This window comes from Mchenga conophoros, linkage group LG8 (genome assembly GCF_057382185.1).
Source record: "Mchenga conophoros isolate Kocher_MC1m ecotype Shallow Benthic linkage group LG8, M_conophoros_male_GT1.1, whole genome shotgun sequence".
Lineage (NCBI taxonomy): Eukaryota > Metazoa > Chordata > Actinopteri > Cichliformes > Cichlidae > Mchenga > Mchenga conophoros.
The window spans coordinates 8,541,380-8,563,304 of NC_140533.1; the positions used below are offsets into that span (position 1 = coordinate 8,541,380).

General features: G+C 40.0%; 1 protein-coding gene and 1 non-coding gene across 3 annotated transcripts in view; one reads left to right on the plus strand and one right to left on the minus strand.

Moving 5' to 3' along the window:
• Positions 1-11,958: 11,958 nt before the first annotated feature.
• Positions 11,959-21,925, plus strand: part of uts2r1 (urotensin 2 receptor 1) — a 66,980-nt gene continuing 57,013 nt past the window's right edge. The window contains exons 1-4 of one of the 2 annotated variants that reach the window (XM_085283813.1): positions 11,959-12,063; positions 12,233-12,406; positions 14,302-15,017; positions 18,366-18,744. In XM_085283813.1, the coding sequence (XP_085139939.1) occupies positions 14,304-15,017; positions 18,366-18,743 (1,092 nt within the window). In that variant the 5' untranslated portion in view covers positions 11,959-12,063; positions 12,233-12,406; positions 14,302-14,303 and the 3' untranslated portion in view covers position 18,744. Of the gene's footprint in view, positions 12,407-14,301; positions 15,018-18,365; positions 18,745-21,925 lie in introns of both variants that reach the window. The other variant, XM_085283812.1, reaches the window with a different exon arrangement.
• Positions 13,118-13,189, minus strand: LOC146568056 (small nucleolar RNA SNORD36). The gene has a single exon (XR_014893700.1). It is a non-coding gene; the product is annotated as a small nucleolar RNA SNORD36 (small nucleolar RNA).

Consider the following 21,925-nt stretch of genomic DNA (forward strand, 5'->3'; position numbering starts at 1 on the left):
ATATCTCTTTTGGTGATAAATCACAGACTAATTTTCTTGTAGATAGGTGTGCATTTGCACAAAAGCATGGAGAGCAGTAAAAACTGAGCCAAGACTAGTGTAGCTTGTCTAGCATTCTGCTTTCCTTGAATTCTCACGCTCAAAGACTAGATGTTTGTGCAAACAACCAGAAAAAGTCTGGGACGCAGACATTCCCAAGAGAATAACAGAAACTTTAGATTCCAGTAGCTCCAAGTCACGAAATGTCAAGCTAGCTTCCGGAGACAAAAGCCATCTGCAGGTACAAAGTGGTAGTTTAGAGGCTGGATGCAAACATCCAGAAGTTTCTGGATGGATTGTAGTTCAAGATGCAAGTAGGCAGGTTGCTTTCACTTGGTAAGTTGGCAGATTTGTTTATACATATATCGTTGAGTGAACTAATCATATTTCTGGAAGCCCTGCTATGGACGATGCGTGTTTAACAGCAGTCACAAGAAGAATAAAACTATTATCTTGAAACGAGGCCATCCACCTGTCTGGTAAGGAAAATCGATTTTTATATCTCACCCTGATGTCCTTTGTTCTTCAGTTCTCTTATATATATTTTTTTAAACACAGAAATACATTAGATGACCTTATAGCTGCTTAAAGATTAGATTTTGTGAAACCTCTTCATTCTCTGCCCACTTTTTAGTCCGAAAATTACCAGTCTGCATCTTCTGTTGCTGCATTTATTCTTAACCATGTCTGTCTTTTTGTGCGAGATGATTGGATCCCCACTCTATGGATAGTTTGAAGCTTTGATAGTTATATGTAATTTAATATGTGGGATTTAATAAGTTTTCTTCGTCCCACTCCTTTTTCAGGCAATTTTTGTTTTTTGTTTTGTGCATTTTATGTTCAATATAGGTATTTGTTGTGCCTGGAAATGAACAAATAAATGAAATGAAATGAATGAAATTTCCATTTTCACAAGATACATCTAGGAATTGATTCTGGCCATATCTGATGATACAAGCGGCATTGTTCTGAACGGGAGTCAACCTGCACCCATGTTATGAATTTCCCTGATATCTCATTATAATGCAGCCTCCTGCTGCTCTGTTTTCTATGAAGGAGTAATGAAGGTCATGCTGATAGGCTGCAGATGTACATTCAAACCCATAAGAGAATAAAACAAGGGATTTGTCTTTGAATCAAATCCCTTCCCAATCTCAAAGAATGACTGACACCCATGTGTGTGTGTGTATTGGAAACATGTCTTGATTGAGACTTGTCCATGTGGGAAGATTGACTGTCTGTCAGTGTAATGAATGAACGGTGATGCCAGCCTTTAGTGGCAAACTAATCCTTACATAACTCAAAGACTTCATTTCTCTGCTGTTCTCTCTTTGTGGTCGCCGCCTCTGTTTTTGTGCTGAAAGCAGCTTTGATGTGGCCAATAAGTCAGATCTAATAATGAAGTAGTTGGCTTTATTCAACCTGGAAGAAAGCCTCAATTTGCTGCAGTATAATAACCCACCCACAAAACCAAGTGGACCAGCTTTCTGCCCACTAATGTGTCACAAAGTTCACACTACGCGTAGAGCATAAAAAGACAGCTCACGTCTCAGTGCAAGAGAGGTGTAGCTTGTACTAGTAATAGGAAAAATAATAATGGAGGAGCAGCCATGTTGTTAGACACTGTCGATCCAGTTTAAAATATAAAAACTTTTGTAGCAAAAGCAATACTGTAAAATTAAAAAGTTATTCACAGCATCCAGTTTCTTATGAGAGCTTTAAATAATGTAATGAAAAACTATCAGCACATTAAAATAAAGCCATAGTTAGTAGTGACTGCTGGTAATGTGTTGCTGTTGTTCAGTGTGCATATAGACATAAATCTTGAAGCTAACTGAATGGTATGTTTTATTGAGAGAGGCTTCATGCTATGTGATTTTAAGATTGGCTTTTTTTTCTATCAGTATGCTTGATAGATGCAAAAGTATCTTTTTATGACAAAGTTGTGTTAAAATGCATAGTATATTATGCAAGTTACACTGCATTGCTATTCTATATTAATTCTTAAACAGGAAGAAATTGTGAGATTCACTATAGTCTCCATGTCCATGAAAAAAGTTATTGGTGTTAAACGATGGTAGCAAATATTGCAGTATGTGATAAAGTATTAAAAATGCCATTACAGATTTTTTTTAATATAAAATAAAAACTGAAACCTCACAGATTTATGTAATATTTTTTCTGTTTAGTGTTAATTTATTCAGCCATTTTTGAAAAAACTGATTCAGTAGAAAATGCTCGTAGGCAATTATCAGACTATTGAGGTCCTCTTGGTGAAATTGCAGGGTGTTAACCTCACAATGCAGAGTGATTTGAGATGTTTTTTCTTATTTTAAATAATATTATTATGCATAGAATGATTTTGACAATTGCTTCCAGGCTTGCTGTTTTTGTTAGGTGAAAGTGTGGCAGTGGGAGGTGAAGATATTTCCCAGTCACTCCACCTTCCCCAGTCACCAAGTTTTGGTTACTTATAATCTCTGGCATCAGCTTTCTTCACTTGGTGACAGTTATGTTAATAATGAGGCTCTTGTGTCAGAATACTGATTAACAAATTTCTGAACTGTGGTTGCACTAATTTAGAAGTTGGCTGGTTCCATTACAGTTGTCCCTCGCTAACGCGGTTTACCTTTGCGGCCTCAGTGTTTCGCGGATTTGTTTGGTGAAATTTTCCATGTTTTGTTTTGTTTTATTTTTTAAAAGCACATTGTGTCCTGCATCCCGATTGGCTGTAGACCATTGTCAATCACTCTCGTGCCGTGTCTCCTGTCCAATACAGAATCTTTCCAGCTTGTCAAATTTACATAAATCTTCGATCACTAGCGCTCTGAAGTGCTTAGGGATGGGTACCGGTGTACGGTGCCATGATGGCACCGGTTCTGACATAAACGGTAGTAACCAGACCGAAAAGCAGCGCACATTTCGGTGCTTTATTTCGGTGCTTTTTTTTCCTGAGCTGTGATACACTTCTAGCCAATCATTTTACCTTTCCGAGGATAGTAGGCGGGCCCAGGTACGTACGTTCTGTTAGAGCAGAGCTACAGATTAAAAATGTCCAAGGCGAAGCGGTCAAAAGTCTGGCTGTACTTCACAGCAAAAGATGCAAACTCAGCAGCCTGCAACAAGTGCTTTAAGCTGATACTGTGATACTGTCAAAGGAGGCAACACCTCAAATCCGATGAAACACCTGGCGACGCATAGCGTTTTTTTTAAAAGCCCAGAAATGCGCCGTATTTGATAGCTTGCTGCGAGACCTCACACCGAGCGCATCTACTGCGGGTGGGTTGCCTGTTATGCAACATCCCCCAAAAACACGAAGAGGAGAGTCCTGGCCCCTAGCCCTGCCAGTGTAGCAGAAATGATGAGGATGATGATGCAGCAGCAGCCGTTCTTTTCTGCGTGAATAGCTTCATGTTGTTCGAGTGTAATTTACGTTGAGTAGGCTAACCACGTTATTACATTAATGCATGTAAGGTGAACTAGCAAACATCATCATAGCTACATGCAGCTGTCTTCTTGTTTGATGGCAGATACTCGCTTCACCCTGGCCAAAAAGGCTAAAATGACCAAAGAAAAAGTGGAAAACAGTTAAATATGAGAGGTTTTGGACAAAGTTTGTGTTTTTTCCATTGTTTAAGCACTGCTTCCAGCCAAGAGTGATACCATATATGCCCCATAGCTGCAGAAAAGGCTAACATTGTTATCTTTTTACAAAAAACCAGCTGAACATGAGAGGTTTTTTGGACCAATTTTGTGTTCTCCATTCTTTAAGCACCGGTTTGAGCACCGTTTGAGCACCGGCACCGTTTCAAAAGTACCGATTTGGCACCGGTATCGGATAAAACCTAAACGATACCCATCCCTAGAAGTGCTGTACTGTATGTTTGTAAGTTTTCTCCCCAACAAACACAACAATGTTGACAAAACATTTTGGACCGTCAGGTAAGACACAGGTAAGGTGTCTTTGGTTTCATTCTATAATACTGAACTTATTTTTCTACGAAGGTTTGAACTTTGAGAGCATTTAAACAAGAGAGAAAAGTGTGAAAATGTTCATGCCTGTCTGACAAAGTGTATAAAGTGTGTAGTGAGGGGTTTTACAGCCTTGAAACATCTATAATAATTGTAAAAAATAAAGTTGGCTACTTCGCGGATTTCACCTATCGCGGGTTATTTTTGGAACATAACTCCCGTGATAAACGATCGGGGACTGCTGTATTCTTGACTACGCTGCGTGATTATTTGCACCCATTGGCCGTTTAGGGAATCATAAAGTCACATCAAATTATGTATTATAAATATTAGCTTTGGTTAACGATAGAAAACTGCCCTACATATAGCTTATGGTAGAATGCATGTTAAAGAAAACAGTGGTTGGAGAACGCAGCACTAATATTATTGCGAATGTGAACTTGTGATCTTGTTACCTGTGAAATGGCTGCTGTGAGGACATGGACCAGTTGTTTCTACAAAGTGTGTTTTGTTCGTCAATATGACGAAAATAACACCAATAAGCTGGACCTGATTTCGAATAAAACAATTTACATTAGTTACCTACTTTTGTGTATCATCACCCCTCTTTAACCCACAAATTTAAATCTCTATTCATGAGCAGACCTGTGGTGTTCAAGAGTCAACTCTGCAACGTTATCAGATGCAAGTTCTAACTTGTGAATGATGCAGTGAATGATGTTCAGGTCAGGCCTAATCCTCTCTCACAGGAGTGTGGCTCCTCACAGCAGCTATAGACCATCAACTGCAAAAGCAACATTGTACACAGAGTTTTTCACAGACCGCTGCATAGCAAGGCTTTCTAACTGTGGGATATTAAAGACAGACAGAAACCCTGCTGTATAACTGCATTTCAACAAGATCAAAAAGGAAGCTGCAGGTTTTACCTTTGTAGAGAATTCTGATGTAGATGATCAGGCACGTATCTGACACTTATTAAGGTTATTTCTATGATTTGTTTCTTTGAGTCTGCTTTTAAATCTGAAACTCAATCCTTTTAATTTATCTTTATATAGTCAGTGGTAGTTTTTATTCCAAAACAGTGATAGTATAATGGTGGCATAACCAGTTGAAATGGAACATGAACAGTGGTGGGACTAGGGACTAAAAGGGGTGAGGACCTCCCCAAAAACCAATGACTGTCATAAGTTATCAATTATTTTGCAACTGATCGCCTCTGTCAGTGCGCCCCAGGGTGGCTGTGGCTACACTGTAGCTTGCCATCACCGGTGTGTGAATGTGTGTGTGAATGGGTGGATGATTGTGTATAGTGTAAAGCGCTTTGGGGTCCTTAGGACCAAGTAAAGTGCTATACAAATACAGACCATTTACCATTTGGTCACAGACTGACTCTGACTGATTGCAGTTGATTAATTAGATGGCAGTTATTTGCAAACCTTTGACAATCTGCAATCCGTCGAACCCGGACCGCCATTGTTTGCCTCCCACAGGTTGACCTGTGCAATCATCTTCCATTTAAAAGTGCCTCAGAGAGTTTAATCTATGGGTGACCAGTTGGTTGCCACAACAATAAGTCACCAATAGGTCAAAAAGATTCAGTGTAATCATTATTCAACGACAGATTTTTCCAAGTTCCAAGGTATTGCTGTCCTATGTTTACTCTTATGTGACTGAAGATTTAATTGTATGGATTTTTTTAATAACTTGAAAAAAAAATTTCACAGAAAATAGTTGCTATCCCCAATTGCCAAATATGGATGACTCCTTGGACCTATTTTCTTTTGAGGATGAGGACAGAGAAGTATCGCTCTTGCCTACCCTTGGAAGTACCAGCCTTCTACGGGCAGAAAGGATTGTCAGACTGCTCATACATGAATCCCCTTGTGCTCTGTTCAGTCTTCTCATGTGAGTCATTGTGATTCTTTATGCTGGTTGAAAGCCTGTTGTGCATATTTAAGACCATTTTCATCTCTTTTGATGGTGAATTACATGGTTTGAGGTGCAGATTGCCTTAATTTCCCTTGTGCCCAAATCCTTGTTGAACTTCAAACCGCACTTTGTTTACCAGGCCCTCTGGGTGCTGAGATCAAGAATCTTTTTCATCATTTTGAGGCAATGATAGTGAGGCAAAATAAGGATGTGTTGAGTCATTTTGGTGAAGTTTTAAAAACAATTAAATTCACATAATTTCAGGTTTAATTAGATGGTGCCAAATTACAGCAGAATTCACTCAAAAAGCATGTTATGCTGTAAGGTAAAGACCCTACAGTATTCTGGAGAAAACCCCAACAATCAAGCGACATGACCCCACCACCACGCATGAGCCTCATCTGTGGGAAGGAAAAACAGGAAGAAACTTTTGACAGAACCAGGTTCATGGAGGGGCAGCCATCTGTCACAACTGGTTGAATGTGTAGAAGAGAAAAGAAAGCGAGCATAGCACAAGGTGCAGGTCAAAACACAGACCAAAGGGGAGGGAAGACCAAAAGTTAATGACACACGCTCCTGTGGTATATAAACACATGGGAAGAGGTGAGTGCTCAGTGCATCTCATTAAGTCTGAGCCTAGTGCATAACCAAGGAATGGTTTAGGGACACCTGATCCAGTGCTAACAACGTTGCTCAAACAATCAAATGAACATGTCTAAAAAGACATCAGATCTCAATGGAGGAGAAAAATTCATGCTCGATATCTGTACTGATGGAGTGATGATGATGGACTGAGTAATGTGTTAGGAGTGAAATCATTTGATTGCAGATTAAAATGATCAACCAACAGGAGGGTTGAATTCAAAGATACCCTGAAAATTGAAGTGAAAAGAAATGATGCGGCAGGTTTCTTCAATTGCTGAAATTTCACTGCACCAACTCAGAATGGTACTCAGTAGTTTGTATGGCCCCCACGTGCTTGAATGGATGCATGACCACTTTGGGTCACGCTCACAATGAGATTGTGGATGGTGTTTGGGGTATTCTGAGATCGCTGGATTTAGGTCAGGCAAGCATGGGGGCCAGTCACTCGTATCAATTCCTTCATCCTCCAGGGCATCGGTGTATACCACGAGGAAGCCAGGACCCACTGCACCAGTGTAGGTTCTGACAGCTGTCAGATCCTACACTCTCATCTGCTGACCTTCCAGTCTGGTATTATGGAAAGTGCCAGTCGGTCTCCATAGTGCCAGGCAGTGAGTAGAGGGCCCACTAAAGGACATGGACCCTCACACACCCCTCAAGTCTGTTTCTGATTGTTTGATCAGAGATATTCATACAAGTTTCCTGCTGGAGGTAATTTTTCTTGCTTACGCAGTGCTCATCTTCTTCCTCTGTACAAAGGAGCAGATAGCGGTCCTGCTGATGGGTTATGGACGTTCTACGGCCCTGTCCAGCTCTCCTAGAGTAATTTTCAGTTTCCTGGAATCTCCTCCATGTTGTTGAGAGTGTGCTGGGAGACACAGTAAACCTTCTGGTAATGGCAAATATTGATCCTAGAGAAGTCAGACGACCTGTTTAACCTCTTTAGGGTCAGGGTATTGTCTCATGCTACCAGTAGTGACAATGACCCTAGCCAAACTAGAGAAAATAAAAACAACTGAACAAATGAGGTAGGAAAAATGTCAGTGGCCTACACTTTTAAAACCATTCTTGTTTTGGATGGGTTGTCTCATTGTTACATTAACATTAATATTAATTTCATTAACACCAAAGCAGTCAAAACTGACCATCCACCACCACTACTACTTAACTGATCAGATCTATCTTTAACTTAATACTATACTCTGATTAAATATGGTTCCTTTCATTTTTTTGAGCACTAAGTTTAAATAATAAGGGACATTTTTAATTTATTTAACACCTGTGAACAAGTTTTTGCATGTTGTACAAAAATGTTCACCCATCATAACCGTTATTTTTTAAAGTTTATAAAGATTCCTACTCATAGTTCATTTGCATATTTTTTGTATCCCATCATCAAAGCTCTCAGCGCCATTAAATGCAAACCTGTAACATGTGACAGCAGTGTGTGTCCTAAATTGGAATACTGCTTTTACTGTTTACTGATTTGACTGTTTGGTGATGTTGCTATAGGTAGGGATGTAGATCGACCAGTAAATCGACAACTTTGCCTTTTCACACTCTATGATACTATAACAGACTGGCACCAATGACTTTCCCATCTAGACTCCAACTCCACTATTCCCCTGTATACTCATGACATCAACAATCTGGGACAAAGCAACCCGTAGTGTGTAGTCTACCCTTTTTTATACTCAGAATCCATGGGCTCCATCATGAAGGTGATAATTCTCACCTCTCCTGCTTTGGCTCCACTATGAGCTGGACTTCACGAGTCGGTGATGCCAGAATGACCATATCATTCATGCAAAGTCACCAAACTGGAAAACCTGGGTCTGACACAAATTAGCCAGTTGGAATGACCACGTGTATCTGCAGCCCATTTTTATTCATTAATATTTGTTTCCTTGTATTTCTACATTTGATGTAGAAAGTACTTCACAATGAGGACACATTATGCATCCTATGTGCTCATACAATCGGCGTCAAATGGTGGACACAACATGCACACCTGTCATTACACACACACACACGGTCATGGAATTATGAATGTGACTGCAGATGCATTTATTTACTCTATCAGATTGCAATTTAGCTCAGATTAAAGATAATAGGTTAAAGTGTGTAATTTTCTGAGCCTCTGACTGGTGACTACACATTATCGACTGGCCTGGCATTTAGCATGGTGAATGAGGGTAAGCACGCTAATGTGTGAACACATATGCAACAGAGCTGCCAGTTTGATGGGGATAACAATCTGTCTTTGTGTACGGCCTGATTACTGTTTTTGTTACTAGTCTAGTCTCAATTGGCCCTTCCTGTGTGTGAGCGTGTAGCGGGTAATGACACGGATGTGAGTGTCATCCTGTAAAATCTCATGACTGCAGCAATCTGCAACAGGCAGTTGCACTGCATAATTTACCATGCAATCACTTCTCATGGGCAGTCTTAATCTGGATGTAATAGCTGCTCATCACAGCTCTATTAACCCCTTTTTCCATATAGCTTTTTGGTGAGGGTGATGTCTAAACATTCTCACACACATCATGCAGAAGCAATGTCACCCAGGTCGAGATAAGACCCCACAGACAGACATTATGAACTCCAGGGCCATTTCACACACTCACTCCCCCAGAGCAGGGGATTGCATAACACCTGATAATTTATTTTCTATTGTTTGTGCAGAGTGCTTTGGAGAGGTCGCTTGCCTTTTTTAACTGATGCGCATGCATCCGGTTATACCCGCTCGATTTTGATAGCAATTCTTTAACATTCATTTCCATCCAAAAAGCAAATGCACACTGTCAAAAAGATTTCTGTCTCTTTAGAGCCTCCTAAGTGTTCTTTTATAGCAGCCACTTGTCATTTCACCTCTGTTGCCAGCATGCATTTGCTGAAGTTTCATGAATACTTCATGGCTGCTAGTTGAAAACAGTTTATCATCTAGCTAGAGTGTCTGTGTACATTGACTCGCAGTGAAGAGAGGCTGTACTGTGATAAATGGAGTTCCAACCTTTGAGGTCAGAAGGTAACCGCTATAAATGTGAGAGCCTGTCTGAATGTCCATCTCTGTGAAAAATCAGCCTGCCTGGAGCCCAACTCCGATCAGATAAGTGGGAAACAGCAAACAGAAAGCGGTGGGGGTTACACTCGCATTAGCCTAAATTTTTTCTACTATAAAACAGTGTTCATATTATCATCCTGCTGTTTATGGGCCCTCCGCACCATTCCATGTATATATTCTGGAATAGAGCAGGCGTCAGTGGCACCAGACATAACACAGATTAAGTTGGAAAAAGCCTGAATAGCATCAAATGGAAGATCTGTTTGGTAGTAACCCACTGCACTCATGGTGTCACACCTCTAAGAGAAGAACTATTAAGCTGTCACATTCCATTAAACATGCGCAGGATAAAAAAAAGACTTGTCAGGCATTTGTGACAAACTGAAGTTAATATTTAGAGTGTAAGACAACACCAAGAACAGACAATATAGAGTACACGGCTGTAATGGGAGTTGGCCTAATACTCTGCAGACAAAAACTCCTTAGCTGAAGTATTACTCTACCCTACTGACGTATCCACTTGCTAATACATGTTATGGATAATGTGCATGTGCCAGCACTTGTCTTTTGACTTCTGTCCAATATGATCATTAACCTCTGCCTGTGGATCATTTTGCACGTCCCCCATGGACCTATTACAATAATCGTAATAGAGCTGTTTCATTTAAAGATTGTGCCGCATTCCTTTCAATAAAAGTTGTTTAGTAAGCACATTAAACATCTGTCCTCTACTCTGACCTGCATCCTGTTTCTCTTTCATTGGATAAAAGCATTTTATCTGCTACTGCTTTATTTAAAGCTACAGCAAGTACTTTTGGGTGGTGGGTATTTAATAGAAAAAATACACTGTTGTGCTTTAATTAAATGTTATCCATATAGTGCAGAATTATAACAGCAGTAACCTCAAGGCACTTTATATTATAAGGTATAATATATTTTATTTATTGTTGTAAATAAATGTGCGCCTTATCAGTTACTTTTAATTTAAAGATCATAAAGAGCTCTTTATTTGTACGTGGATATTTTTATTATTTCTTTCTGATTATGTTTTTCTATGCTTCCTCCATTGTTCTCTCTTCTTCCTCTTTTCCACCTCCTCACCTCAGCAACAGATGGTTATAAGCTAAAATTTTGCCAGCTAATGTTAGGCTCTAGTCTAATAATCACACTTCCCCTCTGATAAACAGTTTTATAACATTCTCACATCTTATGAAAGTTTATTAGCTAAGAGTAAAAGTCCAACAATGTTCAAAGACAGTTTCGCCAATGCCCGCTAACGGAGGCTAACAGCAGCTATCGCCTGACAACGCTTACTAAGACAAAAGTTCAGGATATCCTCAACAACTTTCATCAGTATCACTATCATCAGACAAAAGAGAGGTTCACTAAGTCGTTGATTCATATCAGACTCTTTTCACAAAGTTTTACTGTCTTCCCTACAGAAAATAGGCGAGGATAACCAGTATACTGACATCTAAGATAAACGGCTAACTAACAGCAAGCACTCACTACAGATGAATGGCAGCTAGTCCTTTTTTGTCCTGCAGTGGTCACCATAGCTAGTATTACACAGGCTAAATGGTGGGGGTAAATTCAGCTGACTGCAATTTATTGACACCTAGTGGTAAAATTTTATACACTGTAATTTTACAATTGCTCTTCTAGGTAAAAAGGGGGAACTACGCGTCTTTGACCTGACATGCAGTTGTATTAACATGTAGTCCATATTCAGCATGTAGCAGTGACAGAAAGCCAACAACACTGTTTAATTTATATCAGCTTCTCTGCAGCAGTCTGAGGCAAATTGCTGCAGTGGTAGTTGACGCTGACTTTGTAACCATTCAGTTAAAATAACAAACACAATCTAACAAATTGCCATTGCTGTATATCTTTTATTTACTGCATGTTTTTTTGTGTGTCTGTGAGGCTGTCATGCGAGTGTGTCTCAAGTCCTGTTATTGCATATCAGTTTGTTGCACACGCCCCTGTCACATGGAAATAGAGGGCACAGGGGTTACAGAGTGAAAGCGAGAAGGAGAGAGAGCAGAATGCATTTCCTGCATACCTCTCTGCTGTCCGTTCTCTGCGTCTTCTCCCTCCCACTTTCAGGCTTCTCAGCGAGAGTACCTCACTGATAGCTCTGTTTCCCTCCCTCCCTTTCTCCCTGCTTTTGCTCAGCCCTCTCTACCTCTGACACTCACACTCTCTCTATAACTCTCTCTCTCTCAGTCAAACAGAGGATTCTCCATAGCCAGCTGTAGCTGAACGTGATTCTCACTTCTGTGATTGTTTCACTGATGCTTTCTTCCCCCCCTTTCTCTCCCTCTCTCTCTCTCTCTCTCTCTCTCTCTCTCTCTCTCTCTCTCTCTTCCGATTCTGCCGATGCTGACATCCTGTACGTGGATGCTGCTAAGGTGCACAAAGAGTGAAGGGAATAGGAGAGAACTTTTAAGGCTGCTATCAGTGCACTTTCTCTTGAATCAAGACACGTTAGATTGGTTGATTTGCTGTCGAGAGACGAGTCAACAGTGGAAGGGTTTTTGTTGTAGTCGATGAGTCATTTAGGTCATTTTCCTCCTTCAGGACTCCTGGATATAAATTTCTTTTCCTTTGCTCCACCTGTGGGTTTCCTTTCTACACTCTGTGGGGACTTTTATGGAGTGTGAAATTTGTCCAGCAAGTGTGAAGTTTGACAGAGCATGGCCAGTGGAACCACAGCTGAGTGTTGAACCTCTTCTGTCCAGTAAGGCAGCCCAGGTAAGTCAGCCAGTTCACTTTATTTCCCAAATAGATTTGTAATTGTGCATTTACATGCATGTAGTAGGAACTGCTGTTCTTTTCTGAGCTTGCCAGGAAATTCTATTACTGAAGGCTAAAATGTAATATAAGTCCAGCCTGACTTTATCTCTGCCCCTGGTGCTTTTTGGTACTACTTAAGTCACAACGGAGAAATTACATCTTAGTGATTTCTGTCTGAATTTTGACAGGTGAGCATTAATCTTGACAAGAAGATGTCTATGACTCAGTAAAGACATCAGTGCAACAACTGGATCAACTCTGATACATTTAGCTTTAGTCTTACTTCTGAGAAATGACTTGGATCATTTTTCAGTTGTGCAATGTTCATGAGACTCTTTTTCTTAAGTTGTGCGGTAATCAAATGGGAATAAGCAAAATTTTCTTTAGAAACTAAGATTCATGGTTCCAGCCTAGACCTAAATGTGTAACCAACTGACCAAGTTAGAAATTCACAGTATGTTTACTTTAAGTTCAGCACATAAGTCATAATTCTGATTCATAACACGGAGTCATAGCTTATTCAAAGAATAACATACAAGACCATAGGCTACATATTTGTTAGTGCATGATAAAAAAAAACGAACTTCTTCCCATTTAAAAACTTGCAGAGAATTATGACACATTTTTGTCACCAGAGTTTAAGATTGTGCTAATGTTAATCAGACAGATAACACTCAATAACAAGAGCGCTAATTTCCATCAAAGATTATTTCAGTGTCAGATTTTCTGCATCATTTGAGTCACAGTGTGCAGACTGAATCTAAACATTAGTACTACAGTTTCAAAACTTAGGATAACGCCTCACTTCTTGACCAACTTGGTCTTACTAAAACACTGCTGTGGTAATTTTTATTAATCAGATTAAACTTTAGTCAGACAGAAATTTAACCTTTTGTTTAGTAGTTTTGACACTTTTTGGTCTCCACCTCTGTAAATATGCAATGAGTCAGAGACTCAGAGTGAGAGATGGTTTAGATCTCTACTGTCATGGTCCTGGGCCATGTGGGCCCAGTATTCTTAGTTTTCATGTATTTTTGTATTTTGTTCTTTATTTAGGCCATGCTTCCTGGGTTGATCTGTTACGTTGTTCCTTATGTGTTTTCCCTTCGTGACTCTTACCCCCTGTGTGCCCCTCTGTGTATTTATGAGCCCTCGTCTCTCTTTGTGCTTTATTCTATGTTTTCCCCAGCCCGTTATGTCTGCGTTCTCCCCGTGCTCTCTCTCCTCCTGTTTGAACCTCTGTGTACTTCCTGCTTTACTTTGCCCATCTCCCATCAGTGTTACGTTCACTCCTGCCGTGTCTTGTTATGATTATCAGTGTCACCTGTGTTCCCCATGTGCATCCACTTCCCCTGATCTTCCCTCATGTGTATTTAGTCTCTGTGTTTCGTACAGTCTGTGTCGCGTCGTCTGTGTTCCCACCCTCCATGTTTCCATGCCCGGTCTGTTGTATTCATAGTCTTACCTTAGTTCATTCCCAGTTTAGGTTTCTGTTTAGTTATTGCTTTTGAGCTGCCCTTATTCTTGTTTGTTTCTCTTGCGTTACCAGCCACAATAAAAGGCTCGCTTTTGTTTAAAGTTTACTCCCGTGTCACTCGTGTCTGCACCTGAGTCCTCCACGCACTCTCCACACGGTCTGTCACAGCGGACCGTGACATCTACCTATTGGCGTGTTTTTTCAAAATGGAGATGATAGCTTGCAGAAAATATGCCAGTATAGTCTTTTTAACACTTTAGCAATCTGTTTATAAATCCCCAAAAGATCCACTTCATTAAAATAGCTTCCATGCATTGGCTATATTGGAGAGCTAATATATCATTTCCCTGTTCCCATACATTTCTCTTGCATCCAGACATGACAACAGTGTCCATGGAGCCTGTGGGAGTCCTGGTGGAAAGGGGCGGCAATGCAACTGACCCTCCTCTGAACTCACTTGAAGATACAGCCGCCACCTTTACCATTGGAACCATCCTCTCCATCATGTGTCTCATTGGAGTCTCCGGGAACATCTACACCCTGGTGGTGATGTGCCACTCCATGAGGTCTGCAGCCTCCATGTACATCTACATCATAAACTTAGCTTTAGCAGATCTGCTGTATCTTCTCACCATCCCCTTCGTAGTCTGCACACACTTCCTGAAGGGATGGTACTTTGGAGATGCAGGGTGTCGGATTCTGATAAGCATGGACTTCCTGACTATGCACGCAAGCATCTTTACTCTGACAATCATGAGTACAGAACGCTACTTTGCAGTGCTCAAGCCACTCGACACAGTGAAACGATCGAAAAGTTATCGGAAAGCTATTGCCCTACTTGTCTGGGTAGCTTCTCTAATCCTCACCCTACCGATGATCGTGAGAATTCAACTGATGGCAGTGGGCACCAAGCCTATGTGTCAGTCCACTTTGTCACCGCTCTCCTACAAGATTTACATCTCCTTCCTGTTTTGCACTAGCATTGTCGCTCCAGGACTGATTATTGGCTATCTTTACATCCAGCTTGCACGCACTTATTGGATTTCACAGACAGAGACATTCAAACAGACCAAAAAATTACCAAATCAAAAGGTAAGTTAAGCACAAATTAATGTGTTTAATGTGACTATTTTGCTTTATCATTGCACTTACTGTCTTACCACTTATCAAATCCTTTTGTGTGGGTTGAATATTTAAATGCCACTACTCAGCTATCTATGCCAATTCTATTCAAACCCACATTTCTTCCTGGAAACATAAGGGCAATACAGTGTTTCCCACAGATTTAAAGCCCTTGTCACACAGGTTTAGAGACTGGTTGGTGACTGCCTGGTAACCACCGGTTGTTAGAGAAAAGTCAATGTCATGACTGACTGGTTGCCAAGTGGTTGCAAGAGGTTGCTTGGTGAGACTGATAACAATGAGATAAAAACCTTCCTGTCATCTGCTAGTGACTCCATTACTATTAAAGATCCTGTATTAGTATGTTACATAACTAAGAATATGTAATTATAATTACACAACTTTAGTTTAAGAACAAAAACCACAGAGAAATGGCGCGTGCGACTACTACACTATTTGTATCAAATGATTATTATTAGATAAACTCTTTATTAGTCTACAGATAATTATAATGTTCTAGATTTATCTGCTCATTATTTTTTCAGCCAAGCACATCCTCATATATAAAAGCTGGAATGAAAAAATAAATCTTACTCTTAGGCCAAGTTATGTACAATACTCTGAAACAACTATATCAATAAGAGAGCATCACATAATATCTTAAAAATTCTTCAGTTATTTTCACACAGACTCTCCAACTCGATCTCAGTTCTCCTTTTTTGGTGAGCTGCCTCAACTTCGACCTCGTCTCTTGCATCTTTCCCAGTTTTCAGCTCAGCAGGAGATGAACACATCCATCAACACCAACCTAATGAATATTTTGAAGTTAGACACAGTGATGCTGTACAAACTTCCATAGATATTCCACTAATAAACAAGAAGTACTTTATGCAGTGTGTGTCTGATGCACATTCCATTTTGTTTCATAGCAGGGCTGAAGATGGTTTTATTCTCTCCCGACACGCTTAAATGTAACCCATCACTTGCATTTAAGGGTGAGAATCTTGAAGCGCAAGGGAAAATATAGACTACCCTACCTTTAAAATTGCTACTATTTGATATCCTAACAATTCTCTCCTTCCCTACCAGGGCTGTGCTTCACTGTGAATCTCTTGCTGTTATCATGCTGCACCAAGAAATGAGAGAAAATTACGTCAGTATTCCCCACAGGGAAATAGTTTGCAATAGTTGCTAAAGTCACACAAGAGTACAAGAAACACAACACAACCAAAGTCTATAGGAAGTTACTGAAAGGATTAATGAGTTAACATTGGCTTCCATACAATACCTTAGACGAGTTACTGTGTAGGGACACTATTAAAGATCTGGGGCCAACCAGATTTACTGGTCACTGATATTACAGTGCACGAATAATTTGAGTCGCCAAAACATCTTATGCATGCATTTTCCCTTTCTGTAATACGTTTTTTGTTTAAGTATGCTAAATAGGTGAAAATCATAATCTGACTTATGTTAACATAATCCTAACCATACCTATAACCAGAAATTGGTTGGTAGCTTATTTACCCTCTGACGACTAACTCATCATTAATAATGACCTTTAACCCAATCAAAATATGTAATTTTTATTAAATTGTCCTCCAAAGTCTTATCACTTAGGGAACAAATCATTCTGATAACTGATACAACTCAAAAACTATTTACACTCTATCCACAAAAGCTGGTTTTGCCTTTCTCCAAAATATAGGGGTTTTGTAGGGTTTGGGTTAAGTCATTTCACTTGGCTAAAGTGATATGACTGAAATGTCTTTTTTCTTAGTGCGGTAGACCTTCTACAAAATAGCCATGATATAGTGACATTTACCGGAAGTCTTTTGACCTAGCAGCACCACATAAGGCATCACATTAAAGAAGCAGATGTTCGGTTATGAACAGTACTAATAGTTTACTATGGTCTTGCTACTATTTTACAGCAACTCAAAGTTAGTGTAATATATGTTGCTATAGCACGTTATTGTGATGTTTGACAAGTTGGTGTGGAAGACTTTAAGTCTGCACATTGTATTGCCCATTATGTTTGCTATCCATCCATCCATCCATCCATCCATCCATCCACCCACCCATATATATATATATATATATATATATATATATATATATGGTTAGCACTGTTGCCGCACAGCAAGAAGGTCCTGAGTTCAATTCCACCGTCAGGCCGGGGTCTTTCTGTGTGGAGTTTGCATGTTCTCCCCGTGTTTGCGTGGGTTCTCTCCGGGTACTCCGGCTTCCTCCCACCGTCCAAAGACATGCAGCTTGTGGGGATAGGTTAATTGATTAATCCAAATTGTCACTAGGAGTGAATGTGAGTGTGAATGGTTGTCTGTCCCTATGTGTTAGCCCTGCGACAGACTGGCGACCTGTCCAGGGTGTACCCCGCCTTTCGCCCCATGACAGCTGGGATAGGCTCCAGCGCCCCCCGCGACCCTGAAAAGGATAAGCGGAAGCGAATGGATGGATGGATATATATATATATATATATATATATATATATATATATATATATATATATATATATATATATATATATATATATATATATATATATATAACTGGACGGTCAGAATTACGCCACGAGATCTCTAGGTGGAGTGAAACTCAGCCGTCTGCTCCTTGCTATCTAAAATATAACCGGATGCTGGCGTAAATTCTCGACCGTCTCACATTTCTGTTTAATCAGTTTTCTGTTTGACGTTTATTCAGTTGTGTGAAAACCCCGGACGAATCCTCTTGAGGGATTAATAAAGTTTTATTTAATCTAATCTAATCTAATCTAATCTAATCTAATAACTTTAATCTCAGCCAAACCGATTTACTCACGAACAAATAAAACACTGAAAAAAGCCAAACAATAACATTTTTAAGTTATCTAAATGACTTATCATGTTTAACCTGAGTAGTGAAAGACGGGGGTTTGCTGTTCTCGCCGGCTCAAATATTTGAAGTGTACACAGCTACATTCTCGCCTGACAATATGTTAAAAGTTTATTTTGCGACCCAGAAAGAGAAATAAGAGTAATATTAAAACTAAGTAGCTGCCGCCATTGCTGGAAACTGGAATTGGCTGGGCCGCGCTTTGAATTCTGGGATATGGTTTTTCAATTTTGTTGTCCGGGTAAAAAATCAGGAGAAATTCGGGAGAATGGTGGCTCCGGGAGATTTTTGGGAGGGGCACTGAAATTCGGGATTCGGGAGGGTTGGCATGTATGCATTAACATTAGCTTGGCATTTTACATCCCAATATCAAGTGAAATCTGAGTCTCTCTGATGGCACCTCTTTGTGCTCTTATGTCCTTGAAGGTGCTCTACTTGATCTTTACAATTGTGCTCCTCTTCTGGGCATGCTTCCTGCCCTTCTGGATCTGGCAACTGCTGGGTCAATTTCACCCCTCGTTGCCTCTCTCCACCAAAGCCAAACGTAACATCAACTACCTGACCACATGCCTGACGTACTCCAACAGCTGCATCAACCCGTTCCTCTACACATTGCTCACCAAGAACTACAAGGAGTATCTGAGGAAGAACAAGCGCTTGTGGACAACTGGCAATTACTTCAACAGGAGGAGTCGTTTTCAACGTTCACCGCGTAGATCGCCATCTGCCAGCAGTCAGCAGTGCACTGAGAGCTTCATGCTCACGCACACGGCATCACTACGAGCTCATAACAGCAGTTTGTGAGGTAGGAGCAGCTTTTTCTCTAACATTCCTAAAATTTTAACTGATAAGAGAACAAGACAAGACGTGCTATAAAATTTGCTAAGTACAGCTTTGTGCTTTGGTCATTTCTGGCAATTAGGCATCAGCAAAATGAGAGTCATTGCATGCTTTAGAGTTGGTGGCTTTGTTGGGGTTTTCTATAACAGGAAAGACTGAGTTATGTGATTGCAGATAGCGCTGAACACGTCTATTCATGTTCTCAGAATTCCTACTTGCTGGTATGCACAACATCAAAACTGTGGCGCTTTTTTGATAACTGTTGCTTGATTCATCTATATTAGCACTGCCATCATTTTGGACTACAAACACCAATGGGAAGAGCACAATTGTACAGACAACACAGCTGAGAAAAGGAGCTTTCTAAGTAGAATAAAGCAAATCAATATTAAGCAATCGTTTTCCCAAAACGCTGACAGGTAATTGTTCACAATCATCTCAGTCATTATTGTTGGCTCACAGTCGGCGTGGGAAGGAAACTATTTATCAGTAGTACTGAGATTGTGGGTGTGTGGGTGTTGTCACAAAACTTTTCATAGGGACTGAAATGTACCAATAAACAATCTAAGAGCCAAATCAAAATTGCCAAACCAAACATCTTAAAAAAGTCGTCAACTAAATGGACCTGACAGGCGTCATGTCTGACTCACAGATATCATTAACATAACTGCTTTGTTTTACTGTTGTCGCAATGTGTGTATTGGACATTTTACTCTTCACTGATTGCATTGACAGAGCTCTGTATGCTGATGTGACATGCAGACTAGTATTCTTATTTCTTAGGCACGGAGATAACATCTTATACGGAAAAGTTAGAAAGCTGGTAAAACATCAGAAATCATGAATAATGAATTCTTAGTAAGTCCTAAGTTGTTATAGTTATTTGAAATCTACATGGACTAACAGGTTACAACTCACTCACACTAATATTTTGTCAGAAGCTGTGGTGAAAGATTCATATGCTCTTTCATAACATTTATCATGACTGTGCCTACGATGTCCAGTGCATTTAAATGTGATGTAAAGGGGCATGATCAGGTATCTGTATGTCATGAAATGGAAGAGAGGTCTGTTTCACTATAGCCTCACTGTGGGCTTTGACAAATGTCAATAATTTGATATAAAAGGCTTGATGGAGTATTGTCGTCAACCTGCCGGGCAGGTGGTGCGATGACCCAAGCTTGTCCATGACGAAGGAGTTTCATTGATACCATTGGGCAGGGATGGCCAACTCCAGGCCTCCAGAGCCGGTGTCCTGCAGGATTTAAATGTGTCCTTGATCCATCAGAGCTGATTTAAATGGCTAAATTACCCCCTCAACATTTCTTGAAGTTCTCCAGATGCCTGGTAATGAACTAATCATTTGATTCTGGTGTGTTGACCCAGGGTGTTATCTAAAGCCTGCAGGACACCGGCTCTTGAGGCCTGGAGTTGGCCACCCCTGCCATAGGCATATCTACTAAAAATATCTGACAAATTTGAATCTCAGTGACCTTGACCTCAAGTTCAAGGGCAGAGGTAGATGGTATTTCTGAAATAGCGCTGTTGCTTTTTTTTTTGATGGCCAGAGGGGCTGATGGCACGATATGGCAGCCTCGCTTCTGTCAGTCTGCCCCAGGGCAACTGTGGCTACAACTGTGGTTTGCCTGCACCAGTGTATGAATGTGAGAGTGAATGAATAGTGGAATTGTAAAGCGCTTTGAGGGTCTCGAAAAGTGCTATATAAATGCAATCTATTAGTATTATTATAAATAAAATTGTTAGCAAAAGTCTACATAAGTCATAAATCGTGGAGTCACCCCTGATGATATAAAGTACCCTAACAGTAACTCTGGAGTACTTGAATATCCTATTTTTGACTTCTGAAAATTTTGGTTACAACTATTCATTACAGAGGAAGCTGGAGAAATGGCGACAGTGCAGCAGAGGGAAACAGAGGATGAACTCAGGGGAAGGGGGGCGCGAGGATTAGAAAAGGTGGAGGTGCCAGGACACACAAAGACCAGCTTGGCAATAAGAGCTTTGGAAGGATTGCTATGGGTGTAGCCAGCTGATGTACAATGCAAAACTTGCTGTTCTTTTACAGATTATGTTCTATAGAAATAACTGATTGCATTGCAGTTATAATGCAGATCATATCTAAGTCCAGATTGACACGACAGGATATCACAGCTGAGCAGCTCAGCTCAGCTTTTATCTTCATACATTTACTAATGAAACGAATCTCATTTATGTTTCACAATAACATCCCGATTCTTTCTTTCCACAAAATGACAAATAGCAGGAAAATCCAATATTTACGAGCAGCTAATATATTGGTAGGGCTTTACTTTTGATTACTTGGTGGTTTGTCAATGAGAGTAGCAGTGTGTCATATACTACCACTGTTGGATAACAATGTGCTGAGTGACGCCCACCACATATATGCATGCACATATTATTCTTCTCTAATGCCCTAACCACTACCATCAAAGTAAGGCTTTCATGTGTATACAGTTGTGGTTTACAGCCACTCATGGGCATGAATGTCATAGTAATTTGAGGGTTTTAAAGTTTTCTTTGAACTGTTCTTCTTCCAGGGTGTAATGATTGTACAGCAATCATCTTTAAGGATGTAAAAAAACAAGATTTGGGTGTACAAGTTTCCATTTATTTTGGATTTATGCTGGAACACCTAATGTAAATGACACGCATGGTAGTCTGGGCTGACTAGTGGTTAAAAGGAAATCATCTTATACTGTCTTATGGTCAATTGAAACTCTACTCACTCATGATAAGAATATTTAGTCAGAATACTTGACAAACATGATTTGAAACAGAAATAGGTTTACATTGCTAAAAGTATAACAAAACAAAACAAAAACAGTACAATTGTCCATGCGTTGCCCTATACTACTGTAGGACCAAAAAATACAGAAAAATATGGGTATGCTGTATTGTACACACAAGCCTACAGTAAACACGCATGCTAGTAAATACTAGCTAAGATGCTAAGTTAGAATTTAGCACTAGCTAATGCTAAACTGGCAGATAATTAAAGTTCTCATTTTCTAAACAGTCTATAACATATAATCGTCTGTGTGTTGCCGTATACTACTATAGGGTACCAGTCAGAGAAAATATAGATATATTATTGATTTTACACT